The sequence below is a fragment of the Prionailurus viverrinus genome, chromosome B2, assembly GCF_022837055.1.
Source record: "Prionailurus viverrinus isolate Anna chromosome B2, UM_Priviv_1.0, whole genome shotgun sequence".
In the NCBI taxonomy this organism is placed as follows: Eukaryota; Metazoa; Chordata; class Mammalia; order Carnivora; family Felidae; genus Prionailurus; species Prionailurus viverrinus.
The window spans coordinates 13,311,937-13,329,211 of NC_062565.1; the positions used below are offsets into that span (position 1 = coordinate 13,311,937).

Consider the following 17,275-nt stretch of genomic DNA (forward strand, 5'->3'; position numbering starts at 1 on the left):
AGCCCGGAGCCTAGTGAGGGAGGGCGGCCCGGCCTGCTGTCGCGTCCCACGACGTGCCACTGGCCGGCGGGCGCAGGGAGTGAGAGCTAAGCCGCTTCCGTGGGGCCTAAGCGACGGAACCCCGAGAACCACCTGCAGACAGAAAGGGGGGGGGGGGGTGGGTCGCAGCCCTCTGCCCGTTCACCGGAAAACAGAGACCAAGCTCAAAAAAACTTCGTTTTTATTATTAAACCTTGTAGTACAAACCTGAAAAGTAAACAAAAACTGGCAATAAACAACATGAAGTCTTCCCTCCCGCGGGAGGAGTGCAGAGCAGCGCTAATAAATTAAATGTCAAACTGTAAGCCATAGGCAGAAGTTTACTGTCAAAAAGAGGGAAAGTACACAGCAAGGCCATAAAAACCGGACAACCACATTGGAAAACACGTGACTCTGTTTATGTAATTGTTAAATATTCCAAAAACAGTTCAGTCTTCTGCAACAACAACCGACAAAGTGTATCACAGGACGCTCCCGACAGTCCCACTGGCAAGCTCAGTGCGTATGAGTAGCTACGGGCTCGATGGATCCAATTACGAAACAAAGGACAGCTCGTGAAAACAGTTCCCTTTTTTATTCCACACGTACTGTACACACAACCGGAGAAGGGCAACAGCTACTCCATTATTATTTTGTTGTCGTTGTTCAGTGATGTAAGCAGCACTTATAAATGTTACAAGAAAAACCCTGTAAGCATCCAATCCACCCGATGAAGAAACGGAAACGTAAGGCTTTTCTTCATCTTGTCCTCGCACCCTCCCCACCCCCCACCGAGAAAAAGGCTCAAGTATTTAAAACAATTTACAGGCGTATGTACAAAAGGGATGGGATTCTTTTTTTTTCTTTTTTCTTTTTTCTTTTTTGTTACAACATGAAGAGAAAAAATAGACAAGATGAGCGCAAATGCATTTTCACATTCAGAAAGAACTGCAGACCTCCTAGTGGCTCTAAGTGTGACCGTCAACGAAACGAGTTTAGAAAGAAAGATTAATGCTGACTTGTGAAGGTGTAAACCAAGCAGTGACATGAAGACGGAATGTTAGAGAGATTGCACGTCTAGGACAAAGAAGCACTTTCGGCTTCGATCGCTTTTTTTTCCTTTTTTTTTGTGGTTTTTTTTTTTTTTCTTAAGGATGCTATTGAAGGGTTTTTTGATAAAGTAGCCAACAGCACCAAAAAATAACAGAATGGATTTCCTAATGAAATCAGGCACAGGTTTCCCTCACGTGACCCCTCCAAGGCAGGCAGTCTGCTTTCTTCTCTCCCTCTCCTCTTTCCCTTAAACAGATGCATAGAGATGTGCTGGTAAAGAGAACCTCGTCGTCCGCTTCCGCATTTTGCCTCGGGTTAGGAAACAACGTCCGCCTTCAGCTGCCATAACCGCCCAAAGAAACAAAATGGGGGTTCTCCGGTTTCAAAAATTACAAACTCATTTTGCACATGACAGAAGAAAAGACAGCCAAAGTAAAGCCATTTCTTTTCAAGTTTTGTGTGTGTGTGTGTGTGTGTGTGTGTGTCTCCTATCCCTTTTCCTCTCTAGAAAAATCTGCTCACATGACTGGTTTTTTAAAATTTGTTCTCCAAACTTCACCCTCTTCGAAAATGGGTTTAAAAAAGCCTTTTTTCCCCCCAAGTTACCAAAAAAAACCAAAACAAAAACAAAAAACAAAAAAAACAAAACAAAAAACCAAAAAGGCTTTTTTCAGCCACAGGGGCGATACAAATTAATACAGCCCCCTCAAGGGTTTTTAAAACAGTGAATATACGGCAGTTTCCAAAATCTGACTGCAGTATCTAGGTATTCTAAGTACAAAAAAAAGTTCAACAGTTTAATGCTAAAACAAAATTAGTTCTCTAAAACCAGAAGAAAATCTTCTTTAGAGCTAGTGCAAAGACAGCTTGTATCCTACAGCAAGTACTCCAAACTAGAATATCATAATTACAAAAAAATATATATCGATCGACACGGGTGTTGGCATCTTCACGACGAGCTCGAAGCACTTCGGGGGGAACCGGAGGAGGAAAGCCGGGGTGGCGGCACGTCCACGGTCGCCCTCTTGCGGGGCCCTCTTTTCGGTGTGGGTTTGCCGAGACGGTTCTCGATGCTGCCATTCTTACCAGACACTTTGCCGCAGATCTGATTGACCAGACTGATGATCTGCTCCTGTTTCCGGGAGAGAGGAAGACAATTAACAGACCAGAAGCACGCGATCCCAGACCCCTCCCGGGGTGACGCTCACCACCACAGCACAGGACCGGGGGGGCCACGGAGTGCTGCCCCCCGGAGGCGATTCACAGACACTGGGAGAAGCGATTCTGAGGCGGCGGCTCGGGAACCGGGCCGAACGATCCTTGAGAACCAGGCCCCTAACCTGGCCCCTAAAGCGGGCCCTTTGCTTCTCACAGACACACCTGCCACTTCATGGCCCGGAGGGATGAGGGGCAGAGCACCTGCCGCAACGCGCGTCCTAGCCTCCGAGCCCCCACCACGGCACCGCCCCGCGGCCGGCAGGGTCACTGAAATCCCTTAAGTCCTACAGCTGTACCCAGTACGTTGTGTCCCTCGCTCCGGAGCCTGGGCCACCCAAACAGCAAGAGCGGGTCACCGTCCCGCGGCCACACGACCCAGCCACCCTGGAGACGGCCTCCGTGCGCGGACAGGGTAACGGGGCTGCCCGCACCAGCACGCAGGGGCAGGGCTGCAGGGGGGCTGGGCTCTGCCTGCCCCCGAGGCTCACGGGGGCGTCCCAGAGGCTTCTTGCCCCGAGGAGGACAAGTGCCTAGGGCGGTGTCATTCCAGCTGCCCGGGCACTCGAGCCTTCCTTCACCTGGCCTTGCAGAGAAATACACGTGTCTACTTCTGGGTATTTCTGGCATCCCCTCCTCGGGGAAGGGAGATGATTAGCAAGCATCCTTAAAGTCAACCAAGGGAACCATTTTGCTGTCAGAACCATGCAGTTTTACGAGAAACCGTGGAGGGAAATACCAAAATGGCATATGGCCAGACCTTTCAGAAGCACCTGCTCTGGACCAGGGTCAGAGGGAACCATGTGGACACAGGCGGGGGCGAGGAGGGGGGTTGCTTATCCTTCACTCAAAGGCCTGGGGTTCACCTGAGTCCGAAGCTGGCCCTCCCACAACAGGAGCCTCTCCTCACGGAAGTGGAAGGTGTTAAAGGCGAAGAAGTGAAAACCGTGTGGGAAGAAAGTGAAAAGCACCCTAGAAGCAACAGGGCCTCCCGTCTGCGCAAACGCTGTCTGTGGCCATTTGTTCAAGCACTTATGATAAACTTGCTAAAGGAAGATAAATAGGTGAGCTGCTTTAAAACCTGTGGCTTAAGCTTTCGGGGCAGCACGGGCCGGGCAGGGCCCTGCCTACGCCCTGCGGCTCCCTCGGCCGGCCCGGGGGGCTCGGACCCGGGATCTGTGCGCCCCAAACACCAGGCCTTCCAACCAGAGCTGCGGTGCCCTCACAAGGCACTTCTGAAACCCAGCCAAGAACCAGAAATTACAGAGTTAAAAAGCACACAGCTTAAAGAAGGAGCGGATTCAGAGTCTCATTTACTAAAATTAGTCCAGTGACAAAGTAGGCAGCTTCTATGCCCTTTTCTCTTAATCATCAAAGTGATTAAGCTTCACACAGACCCTACAGATGGCATTCTCTGTCCCATATTCCGGTCACAAAAGACAATGGGCTACAATGGAAGAACCCAGATTTTGTAGAGCCTGAAACCCTGAGGGCGAAGCCCCCCAGCATGTGGGCGGCACCCTGCGGGCTGACCGTGCTGTTCTGACTCCCTGCTGAGGGTGTCTTTGTCACGGGCTCTGACGTCCGCGGGTACAGCGGAGCAGCAGGGCGCGCAGGGCGGTTATGCCTTCACGACACACACCCTAAAAGCCAGGCGGGGGTCTATTCTCAGCTCAAGCTTATTCCGCCAAAAGCTTATTACCGCCACCGACCCGCAGCCTGAGCCCCCACAGATGCGCCACCACGCCCTCCAGAGTCCTGCCCAGAGCAGAGACGTGTGACGCCAAACGTGGTCACCTCACCCAGGACCCACCCCCACTGAGATCTGGGGGCAGATACAGCCCTGGGGGCGGTGCCCTGCTGGGGGCCGGGGGGCGGTGCCCTGCTGGGGGCCGGGGAGGGCCTGGTGCAAGGGTGTGTGCAGCCGCCCAGGGTAGGGGACACAGCACCACAGTGATCTGAAGGGTGACCCCCCCCCCCCCCACCCTCAAGAAATGTTCCGGGTCAGTCAAGACGTGAGACACGTCCTCCAGTCGCCGCTCAAGCGACTGCCCAGCAGCCCAAAGCGTTCATGCTGGACGTGCCAGAAAGTCACCGAGGAGCGGGCCTGCTGCTCGCTGCGGGGACAGCCCTGGCCCAGTGGCACCTGCTCTCCGTGCCGGCTGACGGACACCGCCAACCGAGCGCGCGAGCGAGGGCTTCGGATGGAGTCTGCCTCTGCAGACGACCGGGGACTCAGCGAGACAGGGGCCATCAGGGGACCGTGAGGCGCGACGCCCCGGACCAGAGCGGAAGCACAGAAGTGGCGAGAACTGGCTGGACTGGCACTTATACAAAGCTGGAACGGGATCTGGGGAGCTGGATGCAGAAAGACAAGACTTCATGTTTCAGCCCAGGGCCCTTGGATGAGGACCCAGAGCCGCCCCCTGGCCTCGTGCGCGGCAGCCCTGCCAGGAGCCCAGCAATGGCTTGTGTCAGATGCTCCGCGTTCTTGACCTGATGTTGGTTACACGGGAGTTTCTATGGAGACGAAAGATGCCGGGCAAGGTCTGCAGCACTTCCAGGAGTGACCCAAGGCGTCCGCGCCCCCACGTGCCCCCTACCCCCACCCTAGCCCCGGGCAGATGGCGCAGTCACGAGGGTCATCGGCGCCAGGTGTCGGTCACCAGTGCAGCGGGATTCTCGGCAGACCCCGAGCTCCTCCTCGCACTGACCCCCACCCTGGTGGCTGCTCGCTGTTGGGGTTACCCCGGCAGGCAAAGTGCACCGCTATGGGAGGTGGTGGCCGAGGGGGCTCTGCAGGGCTGCAGCGAGGAAGGCTGTCTGGCCCTGGCCCCAGAACCCTAGAATCGGGCTTTTCCGGGAAAACCAGAGACAGCCTTGGCTCTGAGGCCCCTGAAGCGGCCAATGCCGCTCACAGGGCCCCCCCCCCCGCCCAGAGAGAAGGGAGACAAGGCCCTGATCTTCCTGTGCTGTCCGCACCACGACCTGTCCTTCCCTTCCCTCACCGCCCCCCCCCCCCGACGCGCCCCGTCTGCATCTGTCTCGCAATGGACATGCACAGGTGGCCCACCGTGCCCCTGGATCTGAACCCTACCCGGAGGGGACAGCACAGTCCCTCATTTCCTCAGCAGCCGAGCCAACCAGTGGGGCCAGCACCCAGACCCCGCCCTCGTAAATGGAGGCCCTGGCGGCCACTGGTGCTGATGGAGACACTGTAGGGGAGAGATGGGCCAGGCTCCCGTACAGGGGGAGGTGGGCCAGGGGTCCCCATTAACTGGAAGAAGAAAACTGAGATAGAACGAAGTTTGTGGAAGTAAACAAATCTCCCCATTGTTAGTTCCTAGGGCTCCCCAGGTCGGATCGGACACAGGCTGGACCCCCACCCCCACCCCCACTTTCTGTGGAGTCAGGCCATCCAGACAGGGACCCAGCACCACACTGGGTGCCCTCGGCCTCCGTTCACACCAGCTGTTCACCTCTGTGGAAAGGCCGAGCGGGGCACAGGTCCCCCAGGTGCGGACTGACCTCATCGTAGCGGTACATCAGCTTCAGCCCTCGACAGGACTTCTGCTTCTCCACGTGGCGCAGAGCACACTCCAGGCAGAAAACCACGTTCTCGTTCTCCTGCACGACCTGTGGGAACAGCGGCGGCCGGTCCTGAGGTGCAGAAGCCATCCAGGACCCCCCCCCCCCCCCCGAGGGAGCAGGGGCAACTCAGGGAGGCCCGACCCCAGCTAAAGTCCCCTCCCGATCTCTGCTGCCCCTTCCCAGGAGGGGTTCTCGCCAGCGACAGGCTGGAGGAGACAGGATGCGACCGTGGTGCCGCTGATAAGCTCTCAGGCACTGGGCCTTCGGGGACCTTGTGCACACAAACCACCTGGGGAGAATATGTGGCAGGGTGACCGCGAAACGCACCCCGAACATCTCAGCGGCACGATCGATTCTGCTGGTTACCCAGAGGCTGCCCCCCGCACGCCCCTGGGGGACCCGATGCCTCTGCCCGAACCTGCCCCGAAACTCCAACTGCCTCCTGGGTGATCTGCAAGCCGGACAGGCCCCGACCGCCTGCCAGCCCGTGGGAAAGCCTCTGGCAGCGGGAAGCGCACACCAGGGCCTGGGGCCCAGGGTCCCTGTAGGCAGCACAGGGCCTGATCCGCCACAGACATGAAGATTTGGGGGTGGGGAGGGTGCAGAGGGACAGCTGGTTTGCATGGGGGCCCTCCCCCTGTCCCTGTCCCCATCCCCCCAACTTCTGGTCCTGGTCTCATTTAGAAGGAAATTCGGGAAAATGCTGCCTTCACACACAAGACGCGACAGGTTCACAGGCCTTTTCATAAAGACTGAGGAGAAACAGCCAGCCGCAGGAGTAAGGAAGTGACACTTAAGGGAAGAAACCCATTGCCTTTTAAAGACACTCAGGCTCAGGACAGGAATAGACAAAAATAGGAAACCGTAAACAAAAGTACAATCTTATTACTAATCCAAGCACTGAAAGTTGTGAATCAAAATAAAACCTCAATTTTTACCTATGAATTCAGGATGATACAAGCTTTCTTTTCTAAGTAACTTAATAAAGTTTTTTATTGGGGCGCCTGGGTGGCGCAGTCGGTTAAGCGTCCGACTTCAGCCAGGTCACGATCTCGCGGTCCGTGAGTTCGAGCCCCGCGTCGGGCTCTGGGCTGATGGCTCAGAGCCTGGAGCCTGTTTCCAATTCTGTGTCTCCCTCTCTCTCTGCCCCTCCCCCGTTCATGCTCTGTCTCTCTCTGTCCCAAAAATAAACGTTGGAAAAAAAAAAAAAAATTAAAAAAAAAAATAAATAAAAATAAAGTTTTTTATTTATGTGAGAGAAAGAAAGGAAGCAAGCAAGCGTGAGCAGGGGAGGGGGCAGAGAGAAGAGAGAAAAAAGGAGACAGGATCCCAAGCAGGCTCCACATGGTCAGCACAGAGCCCTACTTGGGACTCGAACTCAGAAACCGTGAGATCATGACCTGAGCCGAAAGCGAGAATCAGATGCTTACGGAGGCACTGCAACGTAGGCTTTCTTAAAACAACAGTCAGGCTGCTAGGAAATGCCTGGTGACAGCCCGAAAACAAACCCACGGGAACAGGCCAGTGCCCCGCACGGAGGTCGTGACAGTGCTGTTCACGGTCGTGGGAAGTAACGGGACACTTTCCCACGGGAGTAACTCCGTTCCAACACAAGAGGGACGCCCACGGGACTATGTGGCTTTTATGAGCCATGCTCACAAAGCATTTTTAAGACCCGGGGAAATGCTTATGCTTTTCTTTCTCTCAGAGAGCACGGCTCTTGATTTTCTCTCCTCAGAAACGCCTTGGAAAAGAAAGACTAAGGCGGAAGAAAACACAGATCTTCCTGGACTTCTAAGAGGGCTACACCCCGATCGAGCCGCTGAGAGCTGAAAACCTCCTAAAGCTGAAACTGCACGTTAGGCAGCTAACCTCCCGGACAGCACGGCTCGGCCGGGCCCCCCGACGCGTGCTCCCGACAGCAGTCTACACTGGGCCCAGTCCCGCAGCACAAAGCCTATGTGACAAGACACCGCTGACTGTCCCGTGTGACTGCTTGAACGCCGTGCTGAACGTGAGGCCAGAAGGGCTGTATGGGGCAGAGCGGTTGTGAGAGAATCGGCCGTTCAGCCTCGTGACTGCAGAGCTGGCTGGGAGCCGCGGTCACCGCTGCTCTGCGTCACACGGGGGACCCCGTGGCACATCGCGGGGGGGTGAGGGCGCGGCTCTAAAGTAAAAATCCGAGTACAGTTTCCACGAAATGCCTACCAGCTTTGGACCATCGCAAAGTGGAAACGTCCTAAGTTGGGAAGCATCCGTGTGCACGTGTGTGGCCGCTGTGCATGCCATTCTATCCCCCCCACTCCCCCCGCGCCCCCAATCAGGTAAGTCCTAACGCCCAATACCTCAGAACGGGACTGTATTTGGAGGCGGGGCCCAGAACAAGGCGACTGGGGTAAAACGAGGTCGCAGGGAGGGTCCGGCCCAAGTAGGACTAGTGTCCTTACAAGAAGGGGTTAAGACCTAGACCCTCCGGGTGAGGGGTGGGGGAGGGCACACGTGAAGAAGACCCGGGGAGACTGTGGCCATCTGCTCGCCAAGGACCCAGAGGCCTCGGACGAAACCCACACTAGCGCCTCCTGGAGCCCAGACTCGCGGCCTCGAGAGCTGGGAGGGGAGGGGACGGGAGGGGAGGGGAGGGAAGGGACGGTCGTCCAAGCCCCCTGCGTGCGGTGCGGACTGACGCAGTTCTCCCCTTCTCTCAGCCTTCGGACTGCATGGGTGCAGCTGGGGGTCCCCCACCTCTGCAGGGCACCCGGCCGAGGGCTGGGGGACACGGGGTGAGGCGGCGTCCTCCAGGCACGAGGCCAGGAGGGGGACAGGGGTGTGCCTGATGCCCCGTGCCTCGGCGACCACGTGGGACGTCAGTGCCACCGCGGGTGTGAGGACACTAAGCTCCCGTCGCTGGAGGGCCGTGAGCACCGGGCAGAGGTGCACGGCGTCCAGACCGCCCTGTGTGGGGGCGGCCACCCCCACGGGCCACACCAGCCCGGCGGCCATTCCCCTGAGGTGCCCGAGCCCCGCTCTGGCCTGGGACGGCCGTGGGGAGACACGGTGACCGCACGAGCACGGCTAAGCCCAGGGCTGGGCGGGCCGGGGACACTGGCGGGGCCGCTGTGGAAGCCAACGAGGACGGAAGCGGGGCGGACGACCGCAGGAGCAGCAGCTTCCGCCAGAGGCCAGGAGGCTGGAAGCAGGGCTGCTCCGCTGGGGGGAACCGTCCGTCCTGACCCAAGACGGCCCCAACTCCGCAGGGCAGTGCACTGGACAGGGGCAGGGGCGAAAACCGTCCCGACCCGCGGCCGCTCGCCCGGGCTCACCATGGACAGGTAGCACAGGTGCTGGCAGACCTGACACCTCCTCTCTGACGTCTCCAGCTGCAGCCACTTTCGAGGCTTTTTCTTGCCATCCGCCATGGCGCCGTTGCCGTCGTGGCTGCCGTAGCGGGCGGACGAGTGGAGGCCGGCCTCGAACAGCTGCCGCCGCTGCCGCAGCTCCGTGTCCCTGCGCGGACAGAGAGGGGGCAGGCGTCAAGGCGCCGTCGGGCCACGCCGGCCTCTGCCTCCGCCGGGCCCCGCCCCCCGGCCGGAGGGAGTCGCACACGGGAGGCGGGCTTCAGCTTCGGCCCTGAGCCGCCTCCACCCGTGGGGTCTCCCCTCTGACCGCGGAGGACGGAAGCCAGGACGGGGTCTCGGACTTGGCGGGACCCACGGGCCACAAGCAGAGGCGGTGGGCGACCTAGACCGCGGCGGGAGGGCTGAGTGGGGAGCACCGTGCGCCAAAACGGTCGTGCAGGGCCGGGCTGGGCCCGGGGGGCTGCGGGTCCCGTCTCCTCTCGGGGGCCACCCCGCCCCCACTCCCTCCCACAGGCGGCTGCCGTCCTGTTGAGTGCCCAGCGACACGTACTAACCCCACACATGAGGCAGCGAGAGAGCAAGAAGAAAAGCCACCACTCTCCCCCAAGTCTCCACCGGCCGAGCACCCGTGGGCCCCGTGGTTCCGAGAGTTGGCCCTTGTCCCGCCGCCCCCCCACTTCCCCCTGTGCGCGGGACCGGCCTCGGTCTGTGGCTCCTGGGCGCTACCCTTGCCCTGCTGGGCCCAGAACCCAGACTCCGTCACCTGAGCTCATCCAGAAGGGCGGAGATGGTACTGAGAGTGGGGCCGTTCTCCTTTTTTGCTTCCGCTTGTGCAATCTGGTAGAGGAGCTTCTCCATGGAGAACGGCTTAGCTATGTGGCGACGCTTCATTTCCTGCAAGAGAGGGTCACAGCCTTTAGGGCAGATCTTCCTTACCAGGCGGCTGCCGGGGGTTCTCCCTCATTTGGAAGGTGGGGGGCTGTCTGAATTCTCAAACTCTGACTTCCATCTGGATTCAAGGCAACTGGGAATCCTGGGAACGTTCCTGCCCGCCTGGGAGACCAACACGAGGCAGCGGGAAAGGTCATCGCTTGGGGCCACCAACCACAAGGCAGGTGCCACGGATTTAAAATGGGTGCGGGGGCACCTGGTGACACACTTGGTCAAGCAGCCGACTTCAGCTCAAGTCATGATCTCATGGTTCGTGGGTTCAAGCCCTGCGTCGGGCTCCGCACGGAGGATTCTCTCTCCCCCTCTCTCCCTCCCCCACTCACACTTTCTCTCTCACAATAAATACGCTTAAAAGTCCACACCCGCTTTTCTTTGAAGTTTTACCTTCAACTCTTTCCGTACTGTGTTCCCAACACCGTGCGTGCGGGAGTTAACAACAGAATTCAAAACCTCTCATGATACAGACTTTCCTTTTAGAAAAAAACCCTCGGCTGCCTCTTAAGAGGTTTCAAAACCCATATTCTGAAACTCAGCGTCACCTAACGTCAGACCCGCGCGCGCAGGGCCACGCGTGCTGCCGTGCACCCACGGGGGGGGCTGGTCCCACCTTACCTTGGCCGTCTCGAAGCCCATACTCGTCCACTGGGTGGTGGCAAAGTGCACGGTCTCAGAGACGCTGTAGCCGCAGCACACTTTGGACACAAAGGACCCCGGGAAGCAGACGACAAACTGACCGCTCTGCTGCACGGTCCTGTGAACCTTGATTCCCTCCCTGCACAGCACCTCCGGGGAGATCTAGGGAGACAGGCCGGGCTCAGGGGCTTTCCTGGCTGTCGCCCCCAACCACTATCCGCCGCCCAGAGCCCCCCTTCTGTGACAGCTCCGCCAGCCCCTCCCCCAGCGAGTGGACCAACAGGCACCCCTGCTGGCCAGGAGTTGGATGAGGTTTAGTATTAAAGATTTGCTTCTCCTTTGAGAAAATAAAGACACAGGGGCGCCTGGGTGGCTCAGTCGGTTAGGCGTCCGACTTGGGCTCAGGTCACGATCTCGCGATTCGTGGGTTCAAGCCCCACATCGGGCTCTGTGCCGATAGCTCAGAGCCTGGAGCCTGCTGCGGATTCTGTGTCTCCTTGTCTCTCTGCCCCTGCCCCGCTCACACTCTCTCTCAAAAATAAACGTTAAAGGGGCCGCCTGGGTGGCTCAGTTGCTTAAGCATCCGCCTTCAGCTCAGGTCATAATCTCGCAGTCCATGAGTTTGAGCCCCGCGTCGGGCTCTGTGCTGACAGCTCAGAGCCTGGAGCCTGTTTCGGATTCTGTGTCTCCCCCTCTCTCTCTGACCCTCCCCCATTCATGCTCTGCCTCTCCCTGTCTCAAAAATAAATAAACATTGGGGCGCCTGGGTGGCTCAGTTGGTTAAGCGGCCGACTTCGGCTCAGGTCATGATCTCACGGTCCGTGAGTTCGAGCCCCGCATCAGGCTCTGTGCTGACAGCTCAGAGCCTGGAGCCTGCTTCAGATTCTGTGTCTCCCTCTCTCTGACCCTCCCCCATTCATGCTCTGTTTCTCTCTGTCTCAAAAATAAATAAACGTTAAAAAAAAATTTTTTTTTTAAATAAACATTAAAAAAAATTTTTTTTTAATAAAATAAAATAAACCTTAAATTTTTTAAAAAAAGACAAGACAGACACATAATTCCTAAGAACAACAAAGATCTGCATGGATACCGGCCTAAAAGGGACAACGGTCCCGCAGAGGCATGGCCTCGGTGAAGACCCGGCCCTGTCCCCATGCACCACTGCCAGGTTCGAACAGGGTAAATGGATACCACCTGGGTGGCTGCTGGGAGGCCTCTGGAGCCGGGAGAGCACAGGGGTGCAGGCTGGGGGCCCCAGGCCCAGCACATCGAGGGGCTGCTGCTCCCCTTTCTCTGGGCTGAACCCAGAGTGAGCAGGGCCCTGCAGGGACAGGAGACCGAGGCGGGGGTCAGCAGAGGCCAGACGGGACCTGAACTCAGGCGTCAGGACACAGCTCAAGGCTACAGACCCCCCAGAAACTCAACTGGCCCAGGACTTCCTGAAGACAGGGTCAGAAGCCCCTGTGCTGGTCCTGTGACGGTGAACATCCCCAACTGGTAGCCCAGTCACCCAGGTGCCCAGCAGGTGGGGACAACAGGGCACAACAGAGCCAGAAGACCACCCGACACAAGCCCGTGGCCCCCGCCTCCTAGATTGCCCGGTCTCCACTTACAGAAAAAGCAGGCCCTGAAACGGACTCAAAGGCCAGCTCGGGCCTCATAAGCCCGGAATCCCGTGCTGTCTGAGGGAGACACCGCTTTCGTAAAAGAGAACAGGTTGGCTTGCAAGGATCCCTGGAGGGTTCATTTTTCAATGTCCTCTTTGCCTCTGGGGGGGCAGGCCAGCAAGGAAAGGGACTCGATAAGACCGCTCAGGGTTGGGTCCCCATCCTGAATGCCCGCTCCCGGCCAGCATCCGCGGCCCCGGGCAGCGGGGGGGACCTACCATGACGTTGCTCTCCAGCATCTGTAGCCCTGGGGTACCGTTGGCTTGCAGCAGGGTGTGGACCACATCCTCCAGCTTGTTCTCCTCCTCAGCAGGAATGCAATACCTGGGTTGTGTGGGAACACGGGCGGGACACAGCCTTGACATGGAGCCTCTGCCCGGGGAGCGCTCACCGGGCCCACGCTGCAACCCTCCGTCCGAGAGGGGAGCGAACACCGGCTTGCAAAGTGGCCTTGGGGGGTAGCCGGGAGGAGGAACGCACCCCAGTGACTGGCGCCCCGCTTCCCAGGGCGACACCGCTGCTCCCAGCCAACGCGGCCAGAACGCAGCCACGGTGGGCGAACGCACCCGTCACGTGGAGCTGACCTACGCATGAGCCAAAAAGCCTTCAAACCCAAACCAGATGTTGAAAGCCGCCTAGAAATCAGATCCAGACACACACGCAGACGCGATCAGCCTCTGCTAAGTGCCCTAAACCTTCAGAGGACACGACAGGACCCCGGCGCTGGTCCCCCGGGCAGCTGAGGGCTGCGGCAGCCGGAACGGGCGAGGGGACCCCCGTGTTCTCCGAAGAGGAGTCCAGCCTGTGCACTCGCCGCCTCACGGCCAAGGCTGCAAGGACACCACAGCGGCTGTGAAATCCTGGAACGGGAGCTGGTAAAAACCCAGGGGACAGAGGAACACATTCCCGGAGGGAGCCGTGTGCCAGGAGCCAGCCCGGCTGAGGGCACAGGACGGGCGCCACCACGAGAGCCACATCAGGCAAGCTGCACAGGCAGACAGAGGGGCCAGGCCACAGGGGCAGGGGACAGCGCAGACCTTTCTGGCCGGAGCTAAGGAGCCGCAGGGATGCTGGGGGGAGAGAAGGCTGAAGACGTGGGCAGAACTTCACCAACAGAAGAATCTGGAACCTCACCGTGTTGGGGGGGGGGGTGGGGGGGATGGGGGGGGGAGACGTCACCAGTGTCCCAAGAGGGCCCACCAGGGACACACTCCTGGAACGGTCCTGACTGGGCCACAGGCCAATGAAGCCACTGACCTCCCTTCAGGGGAGTCGGCCAGGCAGCTCACATCCTGCCCCCGATACAACCGGTTCCAAATGTCCAACCTTCCCACAGGCCCACTGGCCGGCCATCCATCGCCACCGGAGTCTGTGAGGCAACCCTACCCTTGGAGGCCAAATCCTGCTTTCCAGTCGCCAAGCACCACATTCACGTTCTCTATAAATGCTGATTTCAACACCTGTGTATCCTACTCCTGACCTGTGACTGAAATCCAGGGGTTCTACCCTAAATCACCTGTTTTAAGAAAAATCACACACCATCAAGTCCCAGGGTCACATCCCGGCCTCCTCTTCACTCTCCACCAGCAGGGTTTCCGGGGATGAGGCTTCCAAAGGCCCAGGGAGTCCGACGTCTCCCCACCTCTAACTCATGGCCAGGCGGCGAGGACGGCCTCGCAGCCACAGCACCTCACCGCCCCTCGCCCCTGTGTGCAGGGCGGGCCGGGTCACAGGCCTGGGAGGGACCCTCTGCTCCCCAAGCCGGGCGTGGCCACAGAAGCTCGTCCACGGGGAACAGCCCTCCAGACGAGCAGGCCGCACACCCCTGCACGCCACGCACTCTGTCTCGGGCCACCAGCCCCCGCTCCGGTCTTCCCGCACGATGCCGAGGACCCCCCATCCTCGGTGGCGAAGCCCCCACAGGGGTCCCCCGGTCCCGCCAGGCTTCGACACCAAGCACACCTGTGGGAACGTGGCCCGAGAGCAGGGGAGTCCTGGTGCGGAGGCTGTGGCAGAGACAGGCTCCCGGGGGGAGAGCACCGGTTGTGCGACTTGGCGTGTTTTAATAAAGAATGCCGAATCACCCCCTCAGGACAACAGCTGCAGTTAGTGTGGGACAGATGTGGTGTCGCTGGCTTGTCAGGTGACAGGACAGCCTGATTACGTGCAGTAATTTCCCATCTGCCACCGGGAAGGAAGGGCCCAGAGCACCAGCCGTGGACGGGGACGGGCGGACAGGGCAGGGTCACAGGTGGGCACCCAGGCAGCGGTAAGAGAAACCCGTGCCTCTCCCACAGCAGGGACCCGCTCCCAGGGACACCTGTGCTCTGTGGCAGCGATGGGTCGGACACCCCGCTGTAGAGATGCCAAAAATAACCTCACACCAGGCCCGGGAGAGGACGGTTTACACTGGGTGAGGGGAAGGCTGGGGACCCAGCACAAACACTCCACCTTCTGTGACACCCCTAACTGCTCTTACCCCTAACAGGACACGAAGTCCTAGAAAACACCACCAACAAATAACGTCCTAGAAGAAAAAACAAGGGTAAGCAGGCAGCTGACAAAAAAGGAACAGAAACGGCCAATAAGCACACGAAACGATGCTCAACCTTGCTCACCATTCGAGCAAATCAAACCTCCTTCGAAACCTTCCCGCCACCTCAAGCGCTTCCAAGGGAGCTAAGAAATCCTGTGACTGAACCGGGGGGCACAGGACCAAACCCACACAAGCAAGCTCCCGGGGGCGGTCAGCCGCCTGGTGAGAGGTGGAACTTTCCGGAACGCTGGGGCCCCCATGGCAGGCGTACTCACCAAATGCAGTCAGCACCAGTGTGTAAGTAGTCGATATAGGGAAGGTGGTTTTGGTCTCGAGACCAGCATGAGGTAGAAAAGACCATGCCGATGTTTAGCCAGGGAATTGTCACTCCTGCCAAGGGGGAGAGAGGCGTTACAGAGGACAGCCACATGGTCCCTGAGTGACGGCACCTAGAAACCCCTGCCTTCTTCCCAAGCGGAGAGAAAAAGAAAGAAACAGGACTCAAAAGTCAGACGACACCGGTGAGAAGGTGCTCGCTCCTTCCTGTTAGCTACGCAGAAAGGAAGCCAAGGCAGGCAGACACGGTTACAAAACGGTTTTTAAAAACATCTTCATCTGTGAGTTTCGGCGGGAAGCCCTAATATGCCCCGAGGGGCACCACACGGGGACTGTCGTCCACCAGCCACGTGCCGTGGCCCGCTGAACCTCAGCTCAGGACGCCCCACAGACGTGTCGACCTGAACTCCTGCGTGTGCTGGATGGAGGCAGGAAGCTCAGGCCCCACTCTCTGGGGAGGCCTCGAGGAATCGCTTGCTCCCCTGCCACCCCCCAGCGTGTGGAGGGGCCCAGCCGTCAGTGACCACAACCCCCAGTGACCACAACCCCCAGGGCACCTGGCTGTCCCTGCCCTCCGTAAGCCATCGATCACTTCTGAGCCCACACCAGCCCTAAGGAGTCAGGACATCAGCTTTGAAAATACCAATTTCAAGATGAAACCTTGGCCACAAAGTGTCTCCCCCGCTTTTAGATGCTACCATTCGGTTCACCTTTGCACACTTTTCTGACTTCAACAATCCCATTCCTCTGCACGCTAAAGACCAAAGCTTCCAATCTACGTGATCTACGCCGCTAGCCTCCTGTCCCGTCCTGGTCGTTTGGGGCAAGGGGCCTCGGGACCCGGAAGACGGCGGCCACACCAGGCTTACCAGGCACAGCACCGAGGTGACGCAGGATGGACCCTGTGTTATTGGGGAGGACGGTGAGGTTCCATCCGTGCCTGCGGCAGAGGAGAGCAGAGGGGCGTCACAGACTGGCAGGGGGGGAGGGACACCGCCGAGGCCCCCAAGTGCAGGCCAGAGTATCGGACGTTACCTTGAAAACGGTTCTGATTTTCCCACTGGGAATCCGCTGCCGTGAGTGTTGGTGTCCACCTTGCCACAGTGCACGGCCACGTGGCAATCCTTCTCTTCCACGAGCCTCCAGTACTCTTGCTGTGGGGAGAGGAGAGGCCCGGTCGGCACCGCGCCGTGCGCGAGTCACGGAGCGCGGGTCGGCGCGAGGCCATCGACGTGCGGCCGAGGAGCCCGTCCCCCGGGAGCGGCGGGGCGCCTCCGACAGCACAGAGTAAGACGGCAGGGGTCGGATCGCCCGGGAGCAGACACATCCCCACAGAACCGCGGACGGGCGCCAACCGAGACTTGGTCACCGCGTTCAGCGAAACGCCCACCGGCAGGTGCACAAAATCCACACGATGGAGGACTCGGCCTCTCAAGGGAAGGCCGTGCGGACACGTGGATGAACCCCGAAGACCCGAGGCTGAATGCAGTGAGCCGAGCACAAAGGGACAGGCGCCGTGTGATTCCACCTACACGGACACACGGCATCACGGTCAAAGAGAGAGAAAAGAACGCTGGCGGCCAGGGGCCGGGGAGTTAGTGTCCAGCAGGAACAGAGTTTCGGTCTGGGAGGATGAAATCCCGGAGACGGATGGTGGGGACGGTCGCGTGGCAACGTGAAGGCACTGAATGCCACTGAACTGCACACAGAGAAAACGGCTGAGGTGGTTACGTTATTGTTATGTGTATTTTCACAAAGTTTTAGAAATCATTTATATGGGGCACCTGGGTGGCTCAGTGGGTTCAGCGTCCGACCCTTGATTTCTGCCCAGGTCACGATCTCGCGGTTTGTTGAGTTCAAGCCCCACATCGGGCTCTGCGCTGACAGCACGGAGCCGGCTCGGGATTCTCCCTCTCCCC

General features: G+C 58.8%; 1 protein-coding gene across 10 annotated transcripts in view; it reads right to left on the reverse strand.

Moving 5' to 3' along the window:
- Nucleotides 1–203: 203 nt before the first annotated feature.
- Nucleotides 204–17,275, reverse strand: part of JARID2 (jumonji and AT-rich interaction domain containing 2) — a 277,307-nt gene continuing 260,235 nt past the window's right edge. For 9 of the 10 annotated variants that reach the window (XM_047858113.1, XM_047858111.1, XM_047858115.1 and 6 more), the window contains 7 exons: nucleotides 16,392–16,510; nucleotides 16,226–16,296; nucleotides 15,296–15,410; nucleotides 12,703–12,808; nucleotides 10,797–10,979; nucleotides 9,997–10,127; nucleotides 7,170–9,381 (listed from right to left, as the gene is read on the reverse strand). In XM_047858113.1, coding sequence (XP_047714069.1) covers nucleotides 8,742–9,381; nucleotides 9,997–10,127; nucleotides 10,797–10,979; nucleotides 12,703–12,808; nucleotides 15,296–15,410; nucleotides 16,226–16,296; nucleotides 16,392–16,510 — 1,365 coding nt within the window. In that variant the 3' untranslated portion in view covers nucleotides 7,170–8,741. Of the gene's footprint in view, nucleotides 2,204–5,814; nucleotides 5,923–7,169; nucleotides 9,382–9,996; nucleotides 10,128–10,796; nucleotides 10,980–12,702; nucleotides 12,809–15,295; nucleotides 15,411–16,225; nucleotides 16,297–16,391; nucleotides 16,511–17,275 lie in introns of those variants that run through there. The other variant, XM_047858112.1, reaches the window with a different exon arrangement.